The 22,339-nt window shown below is 37.0% G+C and overlaps 1 protein-coding gene across 13 annotated transcripts in view; it reads left to right on the forward strand.

Moving 5' to 3' along the window:
- TBC1D5 (TBC1 domain family member 5) overlaps positions 1 to 22,339 on the forward strand; it is a 488,374-nt gene that overhangs the window by 365,298 nt on the left and 100,737 nt on the right. For all 13 annotated transcript variants that reach the window (XM_038389865.2, XM_043509088.1, XM_038389866.2 and 10 more), the window contains 2 exons: positions 2,262 to 2,404; positions 15,690 to 15,796. In XM_038389865.2, coding sequence (XP_038245793.1) covers positions 2,262 to 2,404; positions 15,690 to 15,796 — 250 coding nt within the window. The remainder of the gene's footprint in view (positions 1 to 2,261; positions 2,405 to 15,689; positions 15,797 to 22,339) is intronic.

The raw sequence follows: 22,339 nt of genomic DNA on the forward strand, positions 1-22,339 counted from the left end.
TGTTCTTCTGCACTCTATAACTGTGAAACATGATATCTCTGGATACTGAAATTTAACTTTGCCAGGAGAAAATGTAAAAGCGGAATAAAAGGAATGATTTCTGCTTGAGCAGAATAAACCTGCATCCACAAACAATTAACACTGCATAATGAAGTAGTAAAGAAGCAAAAGAGATTTCTAATAAAAGCCTAATAACAAATCCCATTAAACCATGGTGTATATTTTCCACTGAAGTGTATTAGAGTTTTATCAAACCTCCCGAATTAGATTTCAGTAGGTTGTGAGCAAAGTCAGCTCAAATGCTTCAAGCGTAGCTGAGCTTTTGCTCCTAACAGCTTGTGCAACATGAAAGTTGTGGGTTTAAGGGTGGGAGGGTTTGTTACTGCAAGTAATAGGCTTCATGCAGAGTTTGGGTAATGTTTGTTTCACCGTAGGATAATAGTTTCCTGTAGGCTAGGCACTGTAGAGCAATGTGCCACTATATGGTAAAACACCTTATACAGAACATAAAATGTGCTAGATTAGCCTTGCTTTGAGTTGATACTGTTTTGTTGCAACACCCAGCCCTAAAGATAGGATTTACAGAAAGTGGTAGAAATAGGAGAGGCAGCGCACATTTGATTTTAGTGGAGACAAGAACATTGAACATTATAAAGTAGAAATTTGTACTAATTTTTATATTAACAAATAACAGATTGACGGAAGAGCACAGATGTACGATAATTTTATATGCAAAGTTTAAATATTTTTGTTCTAAACTAATGTTCCTTATGGACAAAAAATCTGCTTAGAGTTCTACAAATTCTATGTCTGCAGCAAAGGTTTATTACTGTACAGTGGATTAGCACTAATACATTCAGTTCCACTAAAGGAAAAAATTTGGAATGAAAGTTTTGAGAAGTGAATGAAATCTGATTCATAACATGAGATGGCTGCTACTCTGAAACCTGTTATCATGAGCCTTTTATGAACTTCTTTTACTAGGCACAGATTCATGCAGCAATTAAGTTATTTTCCTAAATTTGTAATTGATTGATGTTTGTTGGCTCACATTTGTGCAGAAATGAACTTCTGGTACAAGGGCCCCTCAAAAATTTGTTACTTTACAACTCCAATGAGATAAGGTACAAAGGTTGTCAAATGTCAACTTTTGGAAATCAGTTTAGTCTAGTTGTGAATTCTAGCTGCCTTTTAAGTTCTATTTTTGTTACATAAACTGCCAGCTTTAAAAAGTGGCTTAATTTGCTTAGAGGAAAATTATAATAAATCTCCCTTTTCACTTCCCATCGACTAAAAGATTTTATGGTAAATAAAGTGTATATACCAGTTAAGAATGTAATTATTTCCTTATAAGCCCATTATGTAACCACTTTAAATATAATACTACTATTACATACCATTTGTGTAACATTTTATATTTTTCAAACAGCTGTAAAATGTTAATCCTTGCTACAGACCTGTGAGATAGATTGCTAGTATTATTATTCCTATTTTGTGATGTGAAAACAGACATACAGAGGCTGACTTGCCTGAAACCACTGAGTGATGAGCTCTTAGCTAACACTACTATGCTCACTCTGCACTGTCGGTGTTGACCAAATACTACATGTAATCTAGATAGATCTCCACATTTTGGTAAATATGAAAACACATGTATAGACAGCATGGAAGGTGATTCTACTTGTAGAATTGTCTCTACATTTGATTAAAATTGAAGTGTACATACATAATCAAAATGGGGTATATAACATTTTTTACATACCTGCAAACAGGTGTAGTTACATAAAGGGAAGAGGTCCCTTTCTGGTAACTGCAATCCAATCCATAGTGATTCATGCTTCATTTGCCTGGACTTTTTTGAGATTTAAATAAATCACTGGCTTCATCCTGCTGCTTAGCTCTTCCAGACCTACATGGGTGATATTTTCTCACCCTCTTTTTAAATCAATATTAATTTAAATGTACCAGATGATGATATGCAGAGTGGTATAAGATTTCTCCACTGTGTCCCACATGTAGAATAACATTTTAATCAATCGAAACTTTTGAAGTCCTTAATGTATTTCCTCCTATAACTGTGTTAGGATATACAACAGCACTTCCCAAAATAAAATTTTTAATAAAAAGATTGTCAAATAACTTAATGCTTTTTAAAATTCCATAAATTGTTTCAGATCATGCCTGATCTTATGATAAATATGCTGACTTAGTAATATTTGTAATTATTTCTACTGAATACATATGGTGTGTTTTTTTTCTAGACGATGGGTAAGACTCCTTTTTGGACGAGAATTCCCACTTCAGGACCTTCTTGTTGTCTGGGATGCTTTATTTGCCGACAGCATCACCCTGGATTTAGTTGACTACATTTTTGTAGCCATGTTGTTGTATATTAGAGATGCCTGTAAGTATCAATTATCTTATTATCTTTTTTTTTTAAAGTGCAATCCCAGTTTTTAAAAGAAAAACGGTGGAGAGCGTCAAAATTTCTGAATTTCATTTTGAAAGCATTTTGTGTAATTGAAAATTATTTAAAATGCTAACTACAGTAGAAGTTTCTTGTTACCAAATTTGGTCTGATATATTTATGAAAAGACATTGAATGTTGGAGTTAAAACCAAGGTTTGTTTTCTGAATAGTATTATCTTTTTTATACAGAGTTGTGAATTGCATATATAAAGCAGAGTTATACATATATGTGCAGAGCTCCACCTTCTGACAAAGCTAACATATTGAAAAGTCTCCCTTTGTGGAAATATCTTTATGCTGTTCTCATTCATATGAGGAATAGAGAATGTTAAAGGCAATGATCATTTAAGACAACTACTCATAATTTTTAACATATATATTTAAGGAAATTTACATATGGAGATAAGTCACATACGTGTTGTTTATTCTATGGGAGTATATTTAAATAATAAATGATTTAAAATTATTTTAACACACACTTCTGAGATTTGCCCAATAGTGAAATCTTTATTGTGCGAATGATGTGCAGTAGATACATATGAACTTTAGGCTGGGACAAGTAAGAACATCAAAAATTTAAAGTTAATACTCCATCCTTAACTTGTATCTTTGTGAATGGGGGGAAAAGACACTAAATGATTAGTTAAGGAGCTCTTATTTGTAAACCAGAACGTATTTCTAGTCATTACAAACGTAAGATTCTGTTTTTTTTAAATGGATCACACAAATCACACCTCTCCATGATGAGAAGTATTTGTCGTAAAATATGTATCACTTTTTATTATAGAGACCAAGGTGGGTGAGGTAATATCTTCTGTTGGACCAACGTCTGCTGGTAAGAGAGAAAGATACTTTCAAGCTCTGTGTGGCTCAACAGCATGTCTCCCTCACCAACAGAAGTTAGTTCAGTAAAAGATATTACCTCATCCAGCTTGTCTCTCTCAGATTCAAGGACTGACACAGCTACAACAACACTATATACATTTTTATAGCACACTCGTCAAAATTTTACACATACCCATTACCATTAGTTTATAACAATGCTTTAGGTCCAACAAGATCAAGGACACGTAGTTCCAAACACATCTGTGCCTGCTATTTTATGGTCCAGTCCTGCAGATTCTTAAGCATGTGCTTTACACATGCACTAGGCCTACTGACATTTGTGGGACTATGTGTGTATGTAAAGTTAATCATGTATAAGCACTAGCAGAATAGGGACCTTAGATTCTTCGTGATGATGCTGCCACTGAACTCATTGTTGAGGTTTTAAAATGCCTGTTTCTGGTTGAGAATGACCTGATTCAGAACCATTGTGGTCTATTAAATAAATCTGACTGTTGTGAAGGCATATTAAGTGGAAGTAGTCTTGAAAATTTCGTTGGAAAAATTTAGGGTGAATGTATAGTAACAAAAAGAAAAGGGGTACTTGTGGCACCTTAGAGACTAACAAATTTATTTGAGCATAAGCTTTCGTGAGCTACAGCTCACTTCATCGAATGCATATAGCAACAGATTTTTTTTAAAAAATCAATTTTTTTTATTATTATTGTTCCCCTCTAAAAAAGGATATTGTGGGAAAGTGGTCTGTGCACACACGGGCACTCCCTAAACTTTTGGTTTCTTGCAAACTCAGACACAAGCACTGGTATGAAGTAGCTATGAACTGAAATAGTGTTCTGAGAATCCATATGGAATCAGCATATCAGGCTCCTCTTTTACTTTTCTGTTCCCATGACTAGTACAGCCACTGTAAGTAGCTTTTACAAATGGAGCTAGTTTGCCAAAGCCAGATATACTGTATTTGTAACTGATGGCAGGGCACCTTTGCTGTTTAAGTAAACAAATATAAAAATAAATAACTTACACTTGTGTAGACATTTTTAATTATTTTTAAGCTTACGAGGGTGGTACAGCAATGTAGCCAGACATAAGTACAGAATACACTGTCAAAGACTCAAAATAAGTATGGAGGCTTTTCACATTTCTTGACTTTAGGGAGAAAGAGTGTCTGTGGATCAAAATCAGTATGCTTTACAGTTTTAAGCATTTTTTTCATCATTGCTAGTAACTGAGCTTTGAGGAGAAAACAAAATGTTTTAGGAGTCTTGTGATACCAAGTTCTGTTTTGAAATTTTTTAAAGCAAATATTTGTGGGAAAACTTCCATTTGTAGTATTCATTTTATACGGTTTTGTTTTGTTTTAATTAAAAATACCCAATAATAATTACCCACCCTTTAAACGAATGGACTGGAAAGTTTGAAATTTAAAACTCTATACATTTTAAACAAAGAGAGTTAATATTAGAAGTTCTAAAACAAAATGAATTATTTTATTTTGAAAGCCAACCACAACCTATAATAAAGCTGTAATAATGACAACATTTTTATGTATAAAGTTTAGCTCTTAAATACTGTGCATGTTAGATTTTTTTTAAAATATTCCTTTTTTGTTTTTTGTTCTTGCTGCCATACATACAGTATTTTGTTATCTTGCTCTCAAGAGCATGGCTTCAAGAAAGCGTATTTCTGATATAATTTTACCCTTTATTTTAAAAATAGGCTAGATATGAAATAAAAAAATTAGATTGTTACATATTGTACCTATGAAAAATGTGGTTTTAATGACAGGATCATTCCGAAGATTACAAATATTTAAGCATGTTCATGAATTCTGAAACCTACTGTGCACAGATGCACCTCTGTACACATGCAAAACCTCATCAGTCAATGAGAGTCTGCACAGGCAGACAGAGCCCCCAGTTAACGTCCAATTTCATGATCAAGGCCTAATGCATTTTTGTGGTCATAACAATTATTTGCCATTTTGTGGAAAAATTCATGCACAACATCAAAGGTATTTTCCTATCTGTTAAATCTTGGATCTGAAGTATGCACATACTCTTTTCTTATGTTAGAGCATGGAAATATATCTCCATTGGCAGAAGCTGATGAGTTCAGAAAGGAGGTTTGAGGCTATTTATTTCATGGGGGTTTTTTTCACTACACAAATATGCAACTGGAGTACAACTGCATATTTTCGTATTTCAGAAAAAAAAATCAAAAAATACATCAGTGAAATATCTTTTTTCTTTCAAGTCGAAAAACAAATAGAGAGGCTGCTAATGTTTTGCATATTTGTCCGATATGAGGCCATTGTAAGTACATCAGCATCTGACGGTAGCTGAATACACAAAAATGACTGCTTTTCCATTTGTACGATTTGTTTCTGCTTTAAAACCAGATATGTCTATTATCATCATTATTATTATTGCATACCCAAAAGTGTGCTGGATACCTTGTGGAAGTAAATGAGCCACAGTCCCAGCTCTGAAGAGTTTACTTAGTACTTTTGTGATACCTGTTATACAACAAGATGTTCAGGAAGTTATATTTACTTCAACTAAATGGCTACTCTATAAGAAAAAATTGTTATGTAAAATAGAAGGGAGAATCAGTATCACCATTCCTGTCTTGGGACTCCATGTGGATGCAGGAGGTCCTAATAGATGATCATGATGGTCCCTTCTGGTCTTAAAAGTCTGTGAGGACTGGGTGATGTCAAACAATACACTCCAAGGCATCACTTGGCTGGCAGGAAGTGAAAACTTGGTCACAGACAGGCACAGTTAATCCACAGACCCATGCCTCTGCCCATGAATGGTTACTGGGTCAGGGGTAAACTGGATCTTTCTTTAATGGAGGAGCACCCCGGAAAAATCTATTTCATATTTCTGTGAGCACATAATGACCAGTGTTCTTCAAGATTGCAATAGATGCCTTGTCCATTCTCTCTTGGGAGAAGTTTTTCTACACCACATCCCCATCATCAGCAATAGGAAAGATCCTGACCAAGTTTTAGAAAAACAAAGGTTTCATTTTCTTAATTAGCCATCTGCTGTCCCAGGAAAATATAGTGTCCATTCCATTTGCAGTTGGCGGTGATTATCATGAAAACCTTATAACATCAGATGATTCTGAACCTGGACGTCCTTTATCCTGACATTGCCTAGTCCGTAAGGATTCACTAATCTTGCATAACGTTAACAGCCAGGATATACCCAGCGATTCTTCCTTCTCTTTATATTATTTTATCTTCAAATTTTGTTACATTTTGTTCTTATTTTGGGGTGTGTTATTCGCCACATCTCATATTTTTACAAGTTTTGTGGTTCATCAATCCCTAATAGAGAAGAGTCACTCTTCTGTCAAATGCTTATTTATTTCTGACTATTCAGAACCTGATCTTTAAGATGTTGCAAACACTGAACTGTTGGAAAATTAGTCCTTTTGTGTGCACCCACATCAGTTTTTCCGCACAGCGTTTATAAAGATCTTCAGTATGTAATCATTTTACAGACTTATATGAGTTGAACATTCCATACAATTTAAATAACTAGATACAAAGAGAAACCCTTTAACTGACTTCTTGATATAATTAGTTGGATTGAGCTGGTTCATTAATTTAATCAAACAGGTGCTTTTTCTGAGACTGCCATTTTGTTCTCGAGTATGTTAATATCTAGCCCTTTTAGTTGCTAAGAAAACCTTCAGAATGTTAGCTGAGTATAAATTGCCTGAGATTTGCTACAGATTGGAACAATGGCCACTGAAAGATGTGAACTGCCTCTAATTCTATAATTTAAACATAGTTAAGATTGAGACTAGTTTACTGTTTAGCAGCTGATTTGTCTAAGTGCTCTAAAATCAACATATTTACTTGGATTGTCTTGAAATTTGCTGTGCTTCTTGGGAATCCAGGATAGTTGTCCAAATTTGAGATTGTGTAATCCAGCGGTTCGTGAGTTACAGCCCCCTCTTTTTTTAAAAAAAAAATCATGTGTAATCAAAATTTTACAGTTCTTTTAACTTCTACTTGCACTCATCTGGGGACCAAACTATAGCTTGATTTTTACCCAGCAACTCAGGTTCCTTTAGAAGAAGGATTATTTTAAATGTTATTCAGGGTAAAATTTGGATCTACAACGTGGCAAGGGTCAAGACGCTTACACATATCACAGAATATCAGGGTTGGAAGGGAACTCAAGAGGTCATCTAGTCCAACCCCTTGCTCAAAGCAGGACCAATCCCCAATTAAATCAGCCCAGCCAGGGCTTTGTCAAGCCTGACCTTAAAAACTTCTAAGGAAGGAGATTCCACCAGCTCCTTAGGTAACGCATTCCAGTGCTTCACCACCCTTCTAGTGAAAAAGTTTTGCCTAATATCCAACCTAAACCTCCCCCCACTGCAACTTGAGACCATTAGTCCTCATTCTGTCATCTGCTACCACTGAGAACAGTCTAGCTCCATCCTCTTTGGAACCCCCCTTTCAGGTTCTTGAAAGCAGCTATCAAATCTTCCCTCATTCTTCTCTTCCTCAGACTAAACAATCCCAGTTCCCTCATCAATCGTGTGTTCCAGTCCCCTAGTCATTTTTGTTGCCCTCCGCGGGACTTTTCCAATTTTTCCACATCCTACGTAGCAGGACTGAGGCTCTGTTGAAAGCTTGAGCGTTTGCAGGTAGCTGACATGCTCAGTAAGATGGCCATTGAACCTGAGCAGCACCATGTGCGTCCTACCTTTGGCTGCTTTCTGAGAATGTGTTTTGTGCACATTAGTTGCTCTCTGGTTGCATTCTGCAGAACTTGCTTCTGGAAATTTTGCCCTGAGAACAAAGTTTCTGGTTTAAGAGTCAATACATCGAAGTTCTCTAAAATCCACATGCATACTCCGGTTTTACTTTAGAAGTATCATCAAGGAAAACAGCATTAATTAAATATAAGGAAGATGAAAGACTCTAGTCTACAGCAGCATTAAGGTAATATAATCATGCCACATGCTCCTCGCCTATTTTCTGAACCAATGGGATTGAATGTGACCAAACCAAAGCATGTAGCTGTACCTCTCATCCCATTCAGCATGGTCAAAGTGGTTGCTGAGCATCAGGAAAGTATCCATAATGGAAAATTCTGTTCTGTTTTAATGACAGGTATTAGGTTGACATTGACTGGTTTGTTTATCGGGAAAAATAAACACAGAAAACAAATTTCAGCATTCTAAAATAACAAACCCCAGATTGTATTTTCCCCGCAAACTGCTATAAAATAATCAAGTAGTGCAAAAACTACAAGAACATTGAAAAACAGTGCTCTAACCCAAAAGACAGAATTTTTATACCTTTTCTCACCTCTATTAAAATGGAAATACTGGTGTCTCCTTAACTGTGCATCTGCTACTGCCCTGCAACTTTAATCCTACCTTTTTGAAGTGATCTCCCAGCTTGCCCTGTCAGGCGGTATAGCACTCTGTCCTTCCAGATCAAGCACTGTGGGGATGCAGCATAACAATATAGCAGGAAAAACCATCAGAGCTTGTCCTCGCTAAGGCAAAAGTCACATTTAGGGCAGACTGAACAAGCATCATCCAGCCCATTCTTGACTGCCCTAGAGTTCCCAGATGTCACTACCTATTGACCTTTGTCCTAAGGATTCCCTCTGGAACATTATTTCTCTCTGACCTGTAGAGCACTGATATCATGTATGCTCTGAATCCACACAGAAAGAATAGACTATTGTGTTTCTCTACTTATACAACACACATAAATGACTACAGAAACGAGTGGCTCATGATCCCTTTGAGAGCAGATGCACTCTCCTTATATCACAGTGTGATCTGTGGCAAACTGCTACAAAGTAATCCCTGCACCATTCAATACAGCTGTCCTTAGCACAGTGAAGGGCAGTTGGAGTGCATAAAAAAAAGAGAGAATACAGTGCTGTGGGACACAACATTCCCACATAAAATGGCCCATATACTTAGTCATGCCTCATGTCTGCTTATTGTAGAATGAGCTGGGCTAAAACATACTTCTATATATCCCCAGTGGCTCTTGCCACATCCATGGGGCAGAGTTAAGGTTACAGGGCAGGGCTAGTATGCAGTTTAACTCTATATGATCTGTTTTTCAGAAGTTTAAGAATAGGTGCACTTGATGTTCTGGAAGGGTACAAGAAATGGACAGTCAACTGTAACTATTAAAGAAGTTTTGGGGCAGTGAATTTATTTCAATATTGTGGTATCTACCAGGCCTAATGATGATTTAAATGTTAACATTAACTATTTCACTGCTAATCAAAGCATGTAAGAAAAGATAGATATGACTATACTATGAAGATCTGCACAATCTAGTGTTTGACATTTCATTTTGAAACCAAGAGTGGGTGGTGCTTAGGAGATACCACCACTTAAAGTTTTTCCTAAGCTGACCCATGGAGCCAGTAAGTCAGGGGGAAGAGGGAGATAAATCCAGGGTGATATCCAACCTCTGCTAATAGGGAGCTGTCCCACATAGCCAGGCTAATGTCTAAGCACCACCAGGATCACAGCACAACCTCAGGGTATCTGAGCCCCAGTGAGACTGATCTAAGGTCAGGAAAGCTGCAAGGGTGTCCGAGCCCCACTAAGAAGGCATCAAGCCCGTGTTGCTCAGCAGACAACCCGAGTCTTAAAATATGTTTAAAAGCTATTGCATCTATCCTAACTTCAACAAGAACATTGATCATTTTTCACTAGGTAATAATGATCATCCTGTCTCAGTCAATTGCAGTTTCTGTATTAGGGACAGTGGTATCCAGAGGTTCTACAGCATCCAGTGTCACTACTGTTTCTCTAATAGGTATATTGATGAAAAGCCCTGATGCACAACCAAAGGCAATTCACATACAAACATGCTCGTGAATCAGATTTAACAGTCCTGGTGACCTCTTTCCTTCTGAAAAAAATTTACGTGCATCTGGTGTTACCTCTTTGTCAGGAAGGCCTGTGTGCTTCGAAACGCAACTAACAGTGTGTCCAGACAACACAGAATTTGTTAATCTGTATACATTCTGATGCAACTACCTAGAGAAGAATTGCCAAGTTGAATTCATCAAGGCTCTCCTTCTTGAAGATGAGGTTTAATATGTCTTTCAGAAGGTTCCAGCTGGTTCTGTAAAAAGGCCACTACAGAGATAAAGGACATCACAGAAACCATTAAGGTGTATAGAGGAGGGTGTGTCTACTTTCTTCTGGAGCCATTGAGACAGATCACTATCACTCAAATAAGCAGTTTTCATAAAGTCAAGATGCTGCATTCTGTCGTGAACAGAATTTCCAGAAGTCATAAACCACACAATAAAAACCATCTCTAACAGTTGAATATTATCTATACTTTCTCATACTGGAGAAGGCTCAACATTTGGCAGTTTTTCTCTTTCTGCTTTTTTCAGGTACTGATCATCGGGAAACTTTCTTTCTCTCCTTGCTTAATATTTAGGATACAGGTTGCAATTCTTTCTACAGCTTATCTAATTGTTATCTAATTTTGCATTTTGCAGGTCCTTGGGAAGTATGCTTGGGACGGCTGTGCAATATGTAAACACAAGTAAATTTGCCCTTTCAGGAAAATTCAAACATATTTTGCAAGCAGTCATAAAAATGTAAAAATATTTCCAGTTCGTAGACTAGAGAATTCTTGTCCTACTCTGAATAATGATGTTCTGTAGAAACTTTTGCTCTTTGTCCCAGAACCCTGCGTTCAAATGAATGCTGTCCTTTAAGCTAAACTGAATAGGAAAACAGATTAAATTAAAACTTGCAGACCTTTTATTAAAGTCTTTTAGTAGTCAAACCAATGCTGCTAGTTCAGACAAAATCCAGATAAGAGAAAGGTTTATAGCAAGAGTTTAACACTATTAATTTCAATGCATTGAATTCTTATCTACCTCCCCAAATCTTTTCAACAATGTTCAACTCCTCTCCAAAGGTGGTTTGTCCTTGCCTTTTTATGTAAACTTCCCAGGTGATTATCTTTAAGTCAAGGGGAGTTTGATTGGACTGTAAAGTACGAAGTTTTTAAAAAAATCTATTCCCAAGAAGTTCATTTGAATTAGACTGGAAATGGTAAAAGTAATAGCCATTTTTTATAACTTTAAGATTATGTACAGTTTCAGCTTTGTTTGACAAATTGTATCATATAATGAAAATCTGTTATTAAAACAATTCATTACAAGGAGCAGCCATTATAGAAACCCTAACAAATTGCCTGTGCTCGTTCTAAATAGTAATACTGGATTTCCTAATATCCAAACATTGTCATGATGGGTTATTTTATGCATCAGAGGCATATTTACCATAAGGAAAAATCTTTCCTTTTTTTTCCTATAGCTGCCCTCTCAACTAGAGGGTTAGCTCCCTCCTAGGCAGAACAACCAAAAAAGAGCCTGTGGCAAACATCTGTCAGATCATCTTTCTGGATGTCTTTCATTATATTTCAAAAGAATGTACAAGTGCCATAGCATGCTACTGTGCTTGGCTGTCCCTAAGACTGTCCTTTCCACCTCTTGTCACAGACATTTCTAGATTTTCCCCTCATCTGGGATATACCATCCTCTGATTTGTAGTAAGATAGAGAATTAGAGGAACCCAGAAGCAAGATTATATCTGAATTAGCTGTTTCTCCTTTCTGGAACAAAGCTTCTATATTATAATATACTATATACATTCCTCCATATTGGGGAGACCTCTTTTTTGGTACTTATTTTTTTCCTTCTGAAAAGTTCACTTTTCCACAATACACTAAGTTTATTTCTGTTACTTGCTGGTGGGCCTTAGAGGCATTCCAAAACTTTGCAAGTCTCTCTAGAAACTATTTCAACTTATTTTTCACATAATAAAATAGGAAAAAAGTAAAAACAAGAATTGATCCTATCTACTGAATTTGAAATTTTTTTCCTGAAGAAAGTTTGCAGTCATCGTCAGGACAAAAGTATAGTGCATTGTGTTTAGTTTTTAACCTGTTCCTTATTTGGCAGTGTTTCACTTTGAACTTTTTTCTTTGTATGTTTTTTACCTTTCTCACTTTTGCCTAATGAAGTGTTATGTTACTTGACTACTACTTCAGATTCCCAAGAATCTCTTCATAGGAGGTAGTGTTGTTTAGTGGGTAAATAAGAGGATTGTGAGCCAGAACTCATAGGTTTTATTCCTGGCTATCCCACTGGCTTGCTATGTGGTCTCAGGGAAGTCATGTAATCGTTCTCTGTTTTCCCTTCGTTTAAATGCTTATTAAAGTACTTTTTTACTGTGGCTCATTGGCATACCTTAGTTGATGTTACAGACGGCCTGAAGTCTGTTGATGATGTATATTTCATGGCAAAGGCAAATTGATAAGAGGGTTTTGGAAAAAAAGTAAATCCATGCTACCACAATGTCCAGCTGAGATGGAAATTGGATAGTTCTTGTAATGGGGATGTGGACTTTGGCGTTTCCTCCAGATGTTACTCCTGATCAAACTCTCTTTTATGGAAATGTTACTTTCACCTACCAAGATTCAATAATGAACTCTAACAGCTTGGTGGGGATAAGCAGAGCAGATGAGACTTCTCTGGACAGTAGGGAGAGGCTGTCAGGTTGACCAGGGAATTATCACAGAGGGACTAGATTTGTAGATATGTAAGGGGTTCTTTTCTTCTGTTTGTAAATTAAGAGGAATATACCTCATTGGAATTTACGAAGTTTTCAGATGAAGTTTGCTAGGCAAACTTCTTTTGTTTCAATATCATTTTCTCTCTACTTTTAATAAATCTTTTTGAAGAAGACCACAGTTGTATAGGATAACTCACATACTTGGCCCCAAAGACACATGAACCCATCAGTCTCTATAAGGAGAGGAGCGGAAGGGAATTTCAGCAGCCTAACTCTTTACTCAGAGTCTTGGTCAGACGGGGCCTGGGCAGAGATGTTCTTTCCCATTAAGATGTCTTGCAAAAGACTGGAGGCAGGTGAGTACAAGGGGAGAGAAGCCTAACGACCAAGGAGGAGATGAGAGTGATTGCGGGGCGGGGGTGAATGACAAAGGCACTTCCAGATCTATGTATGACAGGCCCTATACGATATAAATGAAAAGTATTTATATTGCTGAAGAGCCTACCCTTCTATTCTAGATCAGTTTTTATATTGCTCTCATCACAGCAATGTCTAAGCACCTTCCAATAGTGCACATCTGTCATGTGGTGTTTGTTCTCTCATCCTTTCCCCAGAGGAAGAAGCGTGTGCAGTGAAGTGTCTTTTGGTAGGATTTTTATGTTGAAGACCCAAACGTACCTATTGCTATGCGTTTACATTGGAGAAGGCAAGGTCAAAGAAAGTGCCTTACACTTAGCGTAGAAATAGGTGAAGTCTGTGATGGTCCTTAGTTCCTGGGTGATTTCATTCCACAGTCTCAGGTTGCCTTTGGAGAAAGTTTCGTCTCAGAGAGTGAGCTTTATTCTGCCCTTGAGATAAGGTTTGATTTTGGAATTCAGCTTTTTTTTTTTCTTTGTAATGCTTCCAATGAAATTTAAAGCTTTACTGTAATTCTCTTATAGTTGAAATACCAGTTTTATCAATGTTTGAATCTTCATCATTGAAATAAATTTGTTCTTATTTATATTTACTCATTTTCTCCAGTACCTAAAAAAAAAAAAAAGGGGGGGGAGAAGAGGAGCAAAAAAATTACCCTCCAAGTCCCCGAGAGAGAAAGAAAGAAGAAGCTATTTAATACCTTTTAAATTGCAAAATAGAAGACAGGCTGGCATGTTCAAATGAAAATACTTTAGTTTAAATGTCTATACTTTATAGAAGCATTTAGAATTTACTATCCATTTTCAGCATTTTTATTTGCTCTAATAAAATGAAAAGGATCCTAATCATAACTACTGTACAGTGTGTTTAAATCTGATTTAAAGATGAGAATTTGATTGGTTGTATAATATGTGGTAGTTGCATTATACTCAGCTGAAAGAACTCTGACTGTGACTATTGTACTTGTGTTCATTATGCTAGCTTTGTGACTTCAAGAAGAAAAAACAGGTATCTGAATGTGAACAAGAAAAACAAAAGGACAGAAAAAGAACAGGCAGAACAGATAAAGAATGAGTTAGGATAAGTGAGTGCTTTACAAATGAAAGCAGATGTATGAAATTACAAGCTGTCGGATCAGCAACGGAAATGAAGATGATAAAGTGGTTCCTTACACAGATTATAATTATTCATTTTGCCCAGTCCTGCATATTTTGCCCATAATTCTCTTGGGGGAGGAGGGACACAGGAGGAGATGAGGTTTACTCACATGAAAGAAAAAAATCAGACTGGTAAGTCTGCATGGTCACAAAACAATCATTTATTTTGGCTTTTTTATTGTATCAAAATAACTTTGCGTGTTCTGCAAGGATATTTTCTCATTTAGGATTCTGATTGGTAAATTTCTCAAAACAGTAAAGTTTCTTTACAATTTATTTACAATTAATGTCGTTGAAGGCAGTCTGTATAGTGCACAGTATAAGCATCGTTAATAGGCACTGCTTTGACGGCTGTAGCAGATGGATTGCCTGAATGTAGATAGTGCAAAAGAAATGAAGTAGTTTACATAGACCTGCCTGAAAAGATGTGTTTAATAATTGCACTCATAATTAGATTGATTTGCCAAAAAAGAAAGAGAGCGAGCAAAGAATTATACCGTGTACTTAAGTTAGGATGGAAATGTACACATCTATTTACAATGGGAGATGAACTTAAGGCAGAGAAAAATCTCCTGTGCAAGTCACAAAATTATAAGAGATATTTTTAAAGTATTTAAAAGTAAAAGCAAGAATTCAGAATCCTTAGTTTTTGCTCAGTATTTTCAGGCATTTCACTGGGATTCTCCAACAGGTAAATGTAGGAATATGAATAGCAGAGACCCAAGTATTTCACAGACTAATGTTAAATGAGGTCTTATCAAAAATAGATTTTTAATTAATCTAAAAAGAACAAAAAGTGGTAGATGTCTGTTTAGTAATATATATTTGAAGAGCATACAGGGGTATTTTAGTAAAGAATGGTTGTGGGGGAAAGTGTGTCTTCATGAAAGAGAACATAACTAAATGCTTAGTGAATCTCAGAGTGCCCCATTGAAATAAATGGGAACTTTAGCGTTGACTTCCATGGGCACAGGATCAAGCCCACACAACACATAAGGCTTGATTCTGTAACCTCTTCCTTGTGTTGAGCAAAACTTGACTTCGGAGGGTCTGTTTGTACTTATCATGAGGAAGGGCTGTTAAATCTGCCCAAGATGGGTGTGCAGAAAAAAAATGTTTCCTTTAGAAGACCCAAATATATGCGTGTGTATTCCCCCCTTTTTTTATTTTTTATTTTTTTAGTGATCTCAAGTAATTATCAGACCTGTTTGGGACTCCTGATGCACTATCCACCTATAGGAGATGTACACTCCCTCATCCTAAGAGCACTGTTTCTCAGAGATCCAAAGGTAAGATAACCATTGCTAAATATTACCAGTACAGGAAATAAACCTCTTTAATAAAACATTCCAAGTGCTACAAAATGTTAATGAGACACAGTATCCTACATTTGGGGTGGAGTGGGGGGATTTTTCAAGGAGCTACTTTTGGAAACTGTCTACCCATGGGGAGAATTGTCTGGTGAAATTAGATTATGGTTCCCCCAGGTTTTAAGTGGTAATCTTCTACCATTATGCTAAGCAAACAGCTCCAGTAAGTCAAATAACTACTGTACCTAGTAAAGGTTTTCCCCACTTGTCATAGTTCATACTTAATATTCTTCACAGAGGACCACGTGCCAAAGGACTTACAGGGCTACGGAAATATATATTTAAAGTCTATGGTAACGTAAACTGTCTAGAAGTCATAGCACAATTTCCTAGTAGACTTTTATACATGTGATTTATTAATTCTGCAAGATAACCATAGCTGCACCTAGAGGGTCAGTAGCTTCCAAACGTAGTAGGATGTCATTTTTTTAATTAAAAATGAGATCCACTCTTAGTGTTCAAAGTTTCACACAGATTTTATTTACACTTGTTAAAGTGAGTTCTTGTTTTACTAATGTAATGTTTCTGACATAAGTAAATTTACTGATCTAGAGGTTTTTTAAAAAAAGAACACTCTGCAGCTTTAGAGCTAACCTTATATACTTTATTTAATAAAATATTTGAGATAATGCTGTGATGACAGTCTTCTCGGTATCTGGATCCTTTGCGGTTCTCCAAAGTTGTGCTGCCAGCGTTAGGATTGTCTGAGCATGTCACATCATTAGGCTGCCAATGGACAGTCTAAGATAGCTTCCTTCGAGTCACCTCTGAATAGAAGAATTTCTGCACTTTTATCAGTTGGTGACTGTCTTCTGCAAAATGTCATTAGCTTCTCACATGGATTCTTTTACAGATTAAGAAAAATTGTCTCCTTGTTTCTGTGTCAGTTTCCTGCAGAAATCTGTGTCCTCAAAGCTACTTGCTTCATTCCTCTTGTGCATAGATTTCTTTCAAGATTAGAAGTAAAATCCGTCATCTCCCTGGTGCTTAAGAAAGTTTGTAGTATTAAGTTTGGGGTTTTTTTAAGATTTAGGCAGCAGACTGTGAAATCAAACTATTCAGCATTTACATTCTTGCCTTCTCTTTTCAAAACAAAGAAAAAATATTTTTAAAGGGAAGATGTTGAGAGGAGGGGGATGAAATTATGCTAAGCCATCAAACTAACTCTGGCACATGTCGTTTAATTCATCAAAAGAATATGTTGGTACATTAGACTAATTTAATAATGATTAAAAATTCTCAAGCTGCCCTCTGTGCCGTCTCAGGCAATGTGTGTATAGATCTTCCTACTAGCAGATGGGGCCAACCTCGCACCTCCTGACTCCCTGACTTCCTGCTCAATTGTTTTCCTATCTCCAACAGATGGAAGCTGACAAGCTAAAGACAAGTTCCACCCATTCTCAGCCTCATGAGACTTCAATTTCATGCTAAACATCCTCATGTGTGCTTTTGAGGTGGTGGTGTGTAGGGTGCACGTAGCTATGCGTTGGAGTGAAAAGCAGTCTGTGTCCATCCTGCAGTGTTTAGCTCCATGTCACGGTGAAAGGATCTGGCAAGGGGAAGCAGCAGGGAAAGGCTCCAACAGCGAGGAGACACCAGAGCCTTTCTCCTCTGCTGGAATCTTTCCTTGCTCTGTAGGAAGGCTCCAACAGTGGGGAAGCAACGTGACCCTACACTGCTAAAATAGTAGTGTAGACGTGGGAGGCACTATTTGAGTATGTAGAGAGCTACGTAAGGTGTAGACCTTAAGATTCTGGTATTGTCTTTACTCACAGTCTAAACTGTGCCTAACTGCCTACACTGCTCTTTATACCCATGCTTGGGGGGGGCATGCAGTCTATGTACTCTCCATGCCATTGTAAGTGTAGACATACCCTAAAAGAGGTCTGAACATATTTCTTACCTTACCTTTCAAGTAGTCCTCTGTTCAGTGAGAAGAGCCTACATGAAATTGAGCCTTTCTAATTAAGACCATTCCCCATTTTCTACGTAAAATGATTCCTCCCTGTCATGAAGTGATCCTCCTTTTTCTGTCTGTCCTCACAAACACAAATGAAAAGTGCCTTCACATCCACTGTATGGCTGTGCTTGTCTATCTGAACAGAACTCTGGATGTTAGAAAGCCAGATCTTCCCAGAGAATTTTTTTTAAATATATATGCAATCCGATGAAGCCAAGCCACAGCGTTCTTATCAACAATGTTCAAGCCCCTAAGACCTCCAGAAAGTTGAGTCATCTTGCAGTCCTCAACAATGTGTGAAAATGAAGAGCCCTAAGAAAGGGTAATAGCTTCTCACATGACATTGGCTTGTTGGTTTCAAGGCTGCATTAAAAAAAGCTATGATTCCAGGGATAAAGAGGCCAAGCTTGTTCTCAATTACCTTTCCTTAAGAACAGTTAACTCTTGAGCTGAGAGGGGGATATATACTCCCTTTCCCTGTTCCTTATTTTCCCTAGACAAACTTTAAGACTCATCTCTGTGTCCTTAAGCACATGTGAGTTAAACCCAGTTTCTAAATGAGTTGGGATTCGTTAGTAGTGGTTTGAATTCAGTATTGTGGAAGACTTACACATTAAATATTGTATAAGTCCATCATAATTGCCATGGAATGAAAGAAAAGAACTAAAGGAAAGGAGTTCTGTGGTTGTTATGCAAGGATATATGCATCTATATCTGCAGCCTTTTGGGTCATAGAAACTCTAGAAGTCTGTATGGGGCTGTGCACTAGTACACATGGGAGAATTAAAATGTCCTCTCTGCTGCAGGTGTAACAATATTTCAATTCTTCCTTTCTCCCTGAGGGGAAAGGCAAAGAGAGGCTAGAAGGCTCTGCACAGTAGTGTAACCTGGAAGCTATAACTAGCAAATTGAGTACTTGCTGACTTCTCTACCCCTTAAGGCTTTCTTGTGCACTTCTCATTAGGAACAGTAGATGCAGAAGGCATATTAGGTTCAATGCAATATGCCTCCCCTGAGCTAGGGCAGGTTCCCTAAAAGGTTTCTTCCGTGGCTTTCTATGGTTTTAATTGTGCCATCCCATGGAGCTTCTACTGCACTCTATGGGCAATTGTTCATGATCCAGTAAGATTTGTTTCACATAGCAAGTGCGCTCACTGTCTTGTAAACATGAAAGGGAGACCTGGTCTCTATCCGTCGGAGCTTGAAAACTCAACTGGACAAACAGCGAACTTCAGAAGTTTAGTGGGAAGAGCAGGGGTTCAGCTTGAAAGCAGTGTAGGTACTTTACTAATATGTGTTTCTTTGGAAGGTAATCCTTGAAAGATAACTAAATGCCAAATAATCTCACTCCTGGGGAGTTTTTCTTGCAATCTAGACAAAACTGTAGAAAATGTTCTGTGGGGAACAATCCTGCCATAGCCTCTGGGGACTGGAGTAGATGGACCTAACTAATGTGGCTTTTCTAGCTCTAGATCTATGATTCTGTAGTCAATCTGAATTGGCCATTTCTTCATCGCATCCCTTTCCTTCTCTTTGTACCCCCTGGTATCGATGACACATCATGTCCCTGTTTTCTTGTTGAGGATTGATGCGGGGGGGAAGGTTTTGGCCTGACAGCCCTCTCACTTTTTGTTGACTGAAATTTATAGCTGTCCTTAGTAGAAGAGCCCTTCTATGTCAACAGAAGTTATATATCAGTGTCCTGGAAATAGAGCACACAGCTCTGTAATAGCCAACAACAAGTTACTGTAACTGCTTTTGAGGGGAAGCACAGAAGACTTCATATTTACAGAGCCACACTTGGGCCTACATAGTGCCCAAAGCGTATTTGATTATCCCCAGTAGTTAAGAAAATCTGGAATTCAAACTTGAAATTTGAAATCTGTGTTATTGCCCCCACTCAGGGCTACACTGTGAACTCACTTAGCAAGACGCTTATTCCAAACTTCCAATTCTTCAGTAAGCAGTAATTCTTCTCATTTATATCGGTCAATGGGGTTTCTATCTATTTAGGCTTTTTCAGAATAGAAAGCGAAAGAAGGGGGAAGTAAAAGTGTGTGTGTTGAGTGAGAAACTGGAGCAATAATAGGAATTGTTGTAATATACAGAAAGGAATTGGTTGTAGGTGTGTCTCTGAATATAATACCCCAAAAGTACCTAATTTTTTCCATATATTTTTTTCACATCACCACTGTTTTGGGTAGTGCTGTGAATTTTCAAAGCAAATACTGTTAGATGAAGAAGTAGAGATGTTGAGGGAGGGCAGTCAGAAGAATATAAAGTGATTAAAAAACATAGTTCTAACTAGAGTTGTTCAAATAAAAAAAAATTAAAAAACCCAATTAGAAATAAAAGTCATCGAAAATGTGAACATATTGTGTTCCTTAAATAACCAGATGTTCTCTCCCTCCTGAAGGCAGTTAGGGCTCGGAATAAACGGTTTAAAACTATTGTTTTAAGTTAACTGTGAATTTTGCAAATCTGTTTTTACCCTTTAGCAAATAAAATTCTAATACAGCAACATAAGCAAAGTAATTTTCATCTTTGGGTGTTCTTATTTGTATGTTGTTGTGTGTTAAAGTGTTAACCTTATCACAGTGACTTATTACAAAACTAAAGCACTACATAGAACATTACCATTTTAGATTACATACTATAAGAACCTGCCAACCATCCTTTGTTCGAGAGCTTACAGTATTAATCCAAAAGATTTCTGCAAAATAAAAGTTTGTCTGCAAACCTTTTAGCAGTAATGGTTGTACTACCTTGCGAGAAAGCTGGTTAGAAATAAGACAGTTTTATTCAACTCTGAAGTGGTACTACTCAATAACAGTCTATTAAAATATCATTTAGAATGTTATATTTGGCTGTTTATTTTAAACTTTTTTCCCATCACACTGAAAATTCTGGTTTGTCTGATTTTTTTTCTTTTAGCATAGGATTTTAAGAAATTTAGCAACATTTTAAAATAATGGTTTAATATATTAATGGTAAATTACAACTGAATCCCTGCAGAAGTATACATGGCATCTCAAAGATGCTATATTAAACATAACTGATATTACAATGACTACCTTAGAAAGTAAGCAATAATATATGATTTTAAGGTCATGATCATACATATAATGACCAGCTAGAGGAATTCTTATTTCAGCCTTCAACACTCATTGTGATCTGAGCAGTAAATGGCAGGAGAAAAAAAATTACATTACTGAGATTGTGAACTGAGCTTTTGTACATTATTTTCAGATGAATTTTCTTCTTAAGTAGCTGCTGCCACATCTCAGAGTTTTCTCTGAGCTGGTTTTGTGTGCCTGAAAGGCTGTTTAGCTTCACTTTCTTCTCCTTCAGATAAATTCTTTTCTATACATTCATTAGCTGAGGTGCTTCTGAAAACTATTCTTTGAAAGCTGCCGTTATTTCAGAATTGTTTGTTTCAGTGCTTGTGAAAGGAGAGGAGCAGGTTTTAGTTTGTTTTGTTGGTTAGCACTGTGTGCAATCTGTCATTAATTACCACTCTTAATGACCAGATTGCGGCCAATCAGGAGTTAGTCTCTTTCACCATTTGGACATTAGCAACTCATTAATTAATATCTACTCAAGAGGTGGAATTTTGATACCTAGTATATAATGGTTAGTTTATCACTTTAGAGTAATAGCAGCTACAGTTGTCTCCCTCCTCCCCAAACAATTCTTTATAATGCTTCAAATTTATTTTTAAATAATGTATGCTGTTCAGCCATGAGTCAGTTGACTCATTTCCAGGAGGCTGACAACTGGGCATTTTCTAATTTTTTTAAGTGCTCTGTGCTGATGGGGAGGCAAGAAAGAAGGATTTTTAAGCACTTGACAAGTGGATTGCCAGTTTTCAGTGGCTCCAGTCCCAGCGCAACTCAGCTTGCATCTCTAGTCCTCCTGATAAGAGTTACCTCACTAGTAGCTAAGGGCAGAAATCAATATTGGGGAGGCAGAAGGCCAGAAGTGAGGTAGGCACCATGGGAAACTTGTAGGAAAGGCAATCAGATGGGAAGTGTGAGGTCACCGTGCACTCGAAAGAGGGCAAGATGTTCTTGCCACTAAGTGATGGGTTTGAGGTAGGGTAAGAAGGCCTGTGTGATTGTGACAGAAAGGGAGGAAGATGATAGAAAAAAGCTACTAATGAGGAAGAGGAAGTTAGGAGAAACTAAAGACAAATGAATTTATCTTCAGCTTTTCAATGGTAGAACTGGAAAAACCCTGATTTTTGCCCTTAGAATATTTAACACGATATACGTACATTTTAAGGACCAAAAGTATGAAGGGTACTTCAGCCTCTAGCTTTATACACACAGTAAATTCCTGGCACATTAAAACATTTAGATGATTAACCACCTGATTTATATATGTAATAAGATAGCTGTAATCTAAATACTGTTAGGTTTCAGAGTAGCAGCCGTGTTAGTCTGTATTCGCAAAAAGAAAAGGAGTACTTGTGGCACCTTAGAGACTAACAAATTTATTAG

Source organism: Dermochelys coriacea, chromosome 2, assembly GCF_009764565.3.
Source record: "Dermochelys coriacea isolate rDerCor1 chromosome 2, rDerCor1.pri.v4, whole genome shotgun sequence".
Lineage (NCBI taxonomy): Eukaryota > Metazoa > Chordata > Testudines > Dermochelyidae > Dermochelys > Dermochelys coriacea.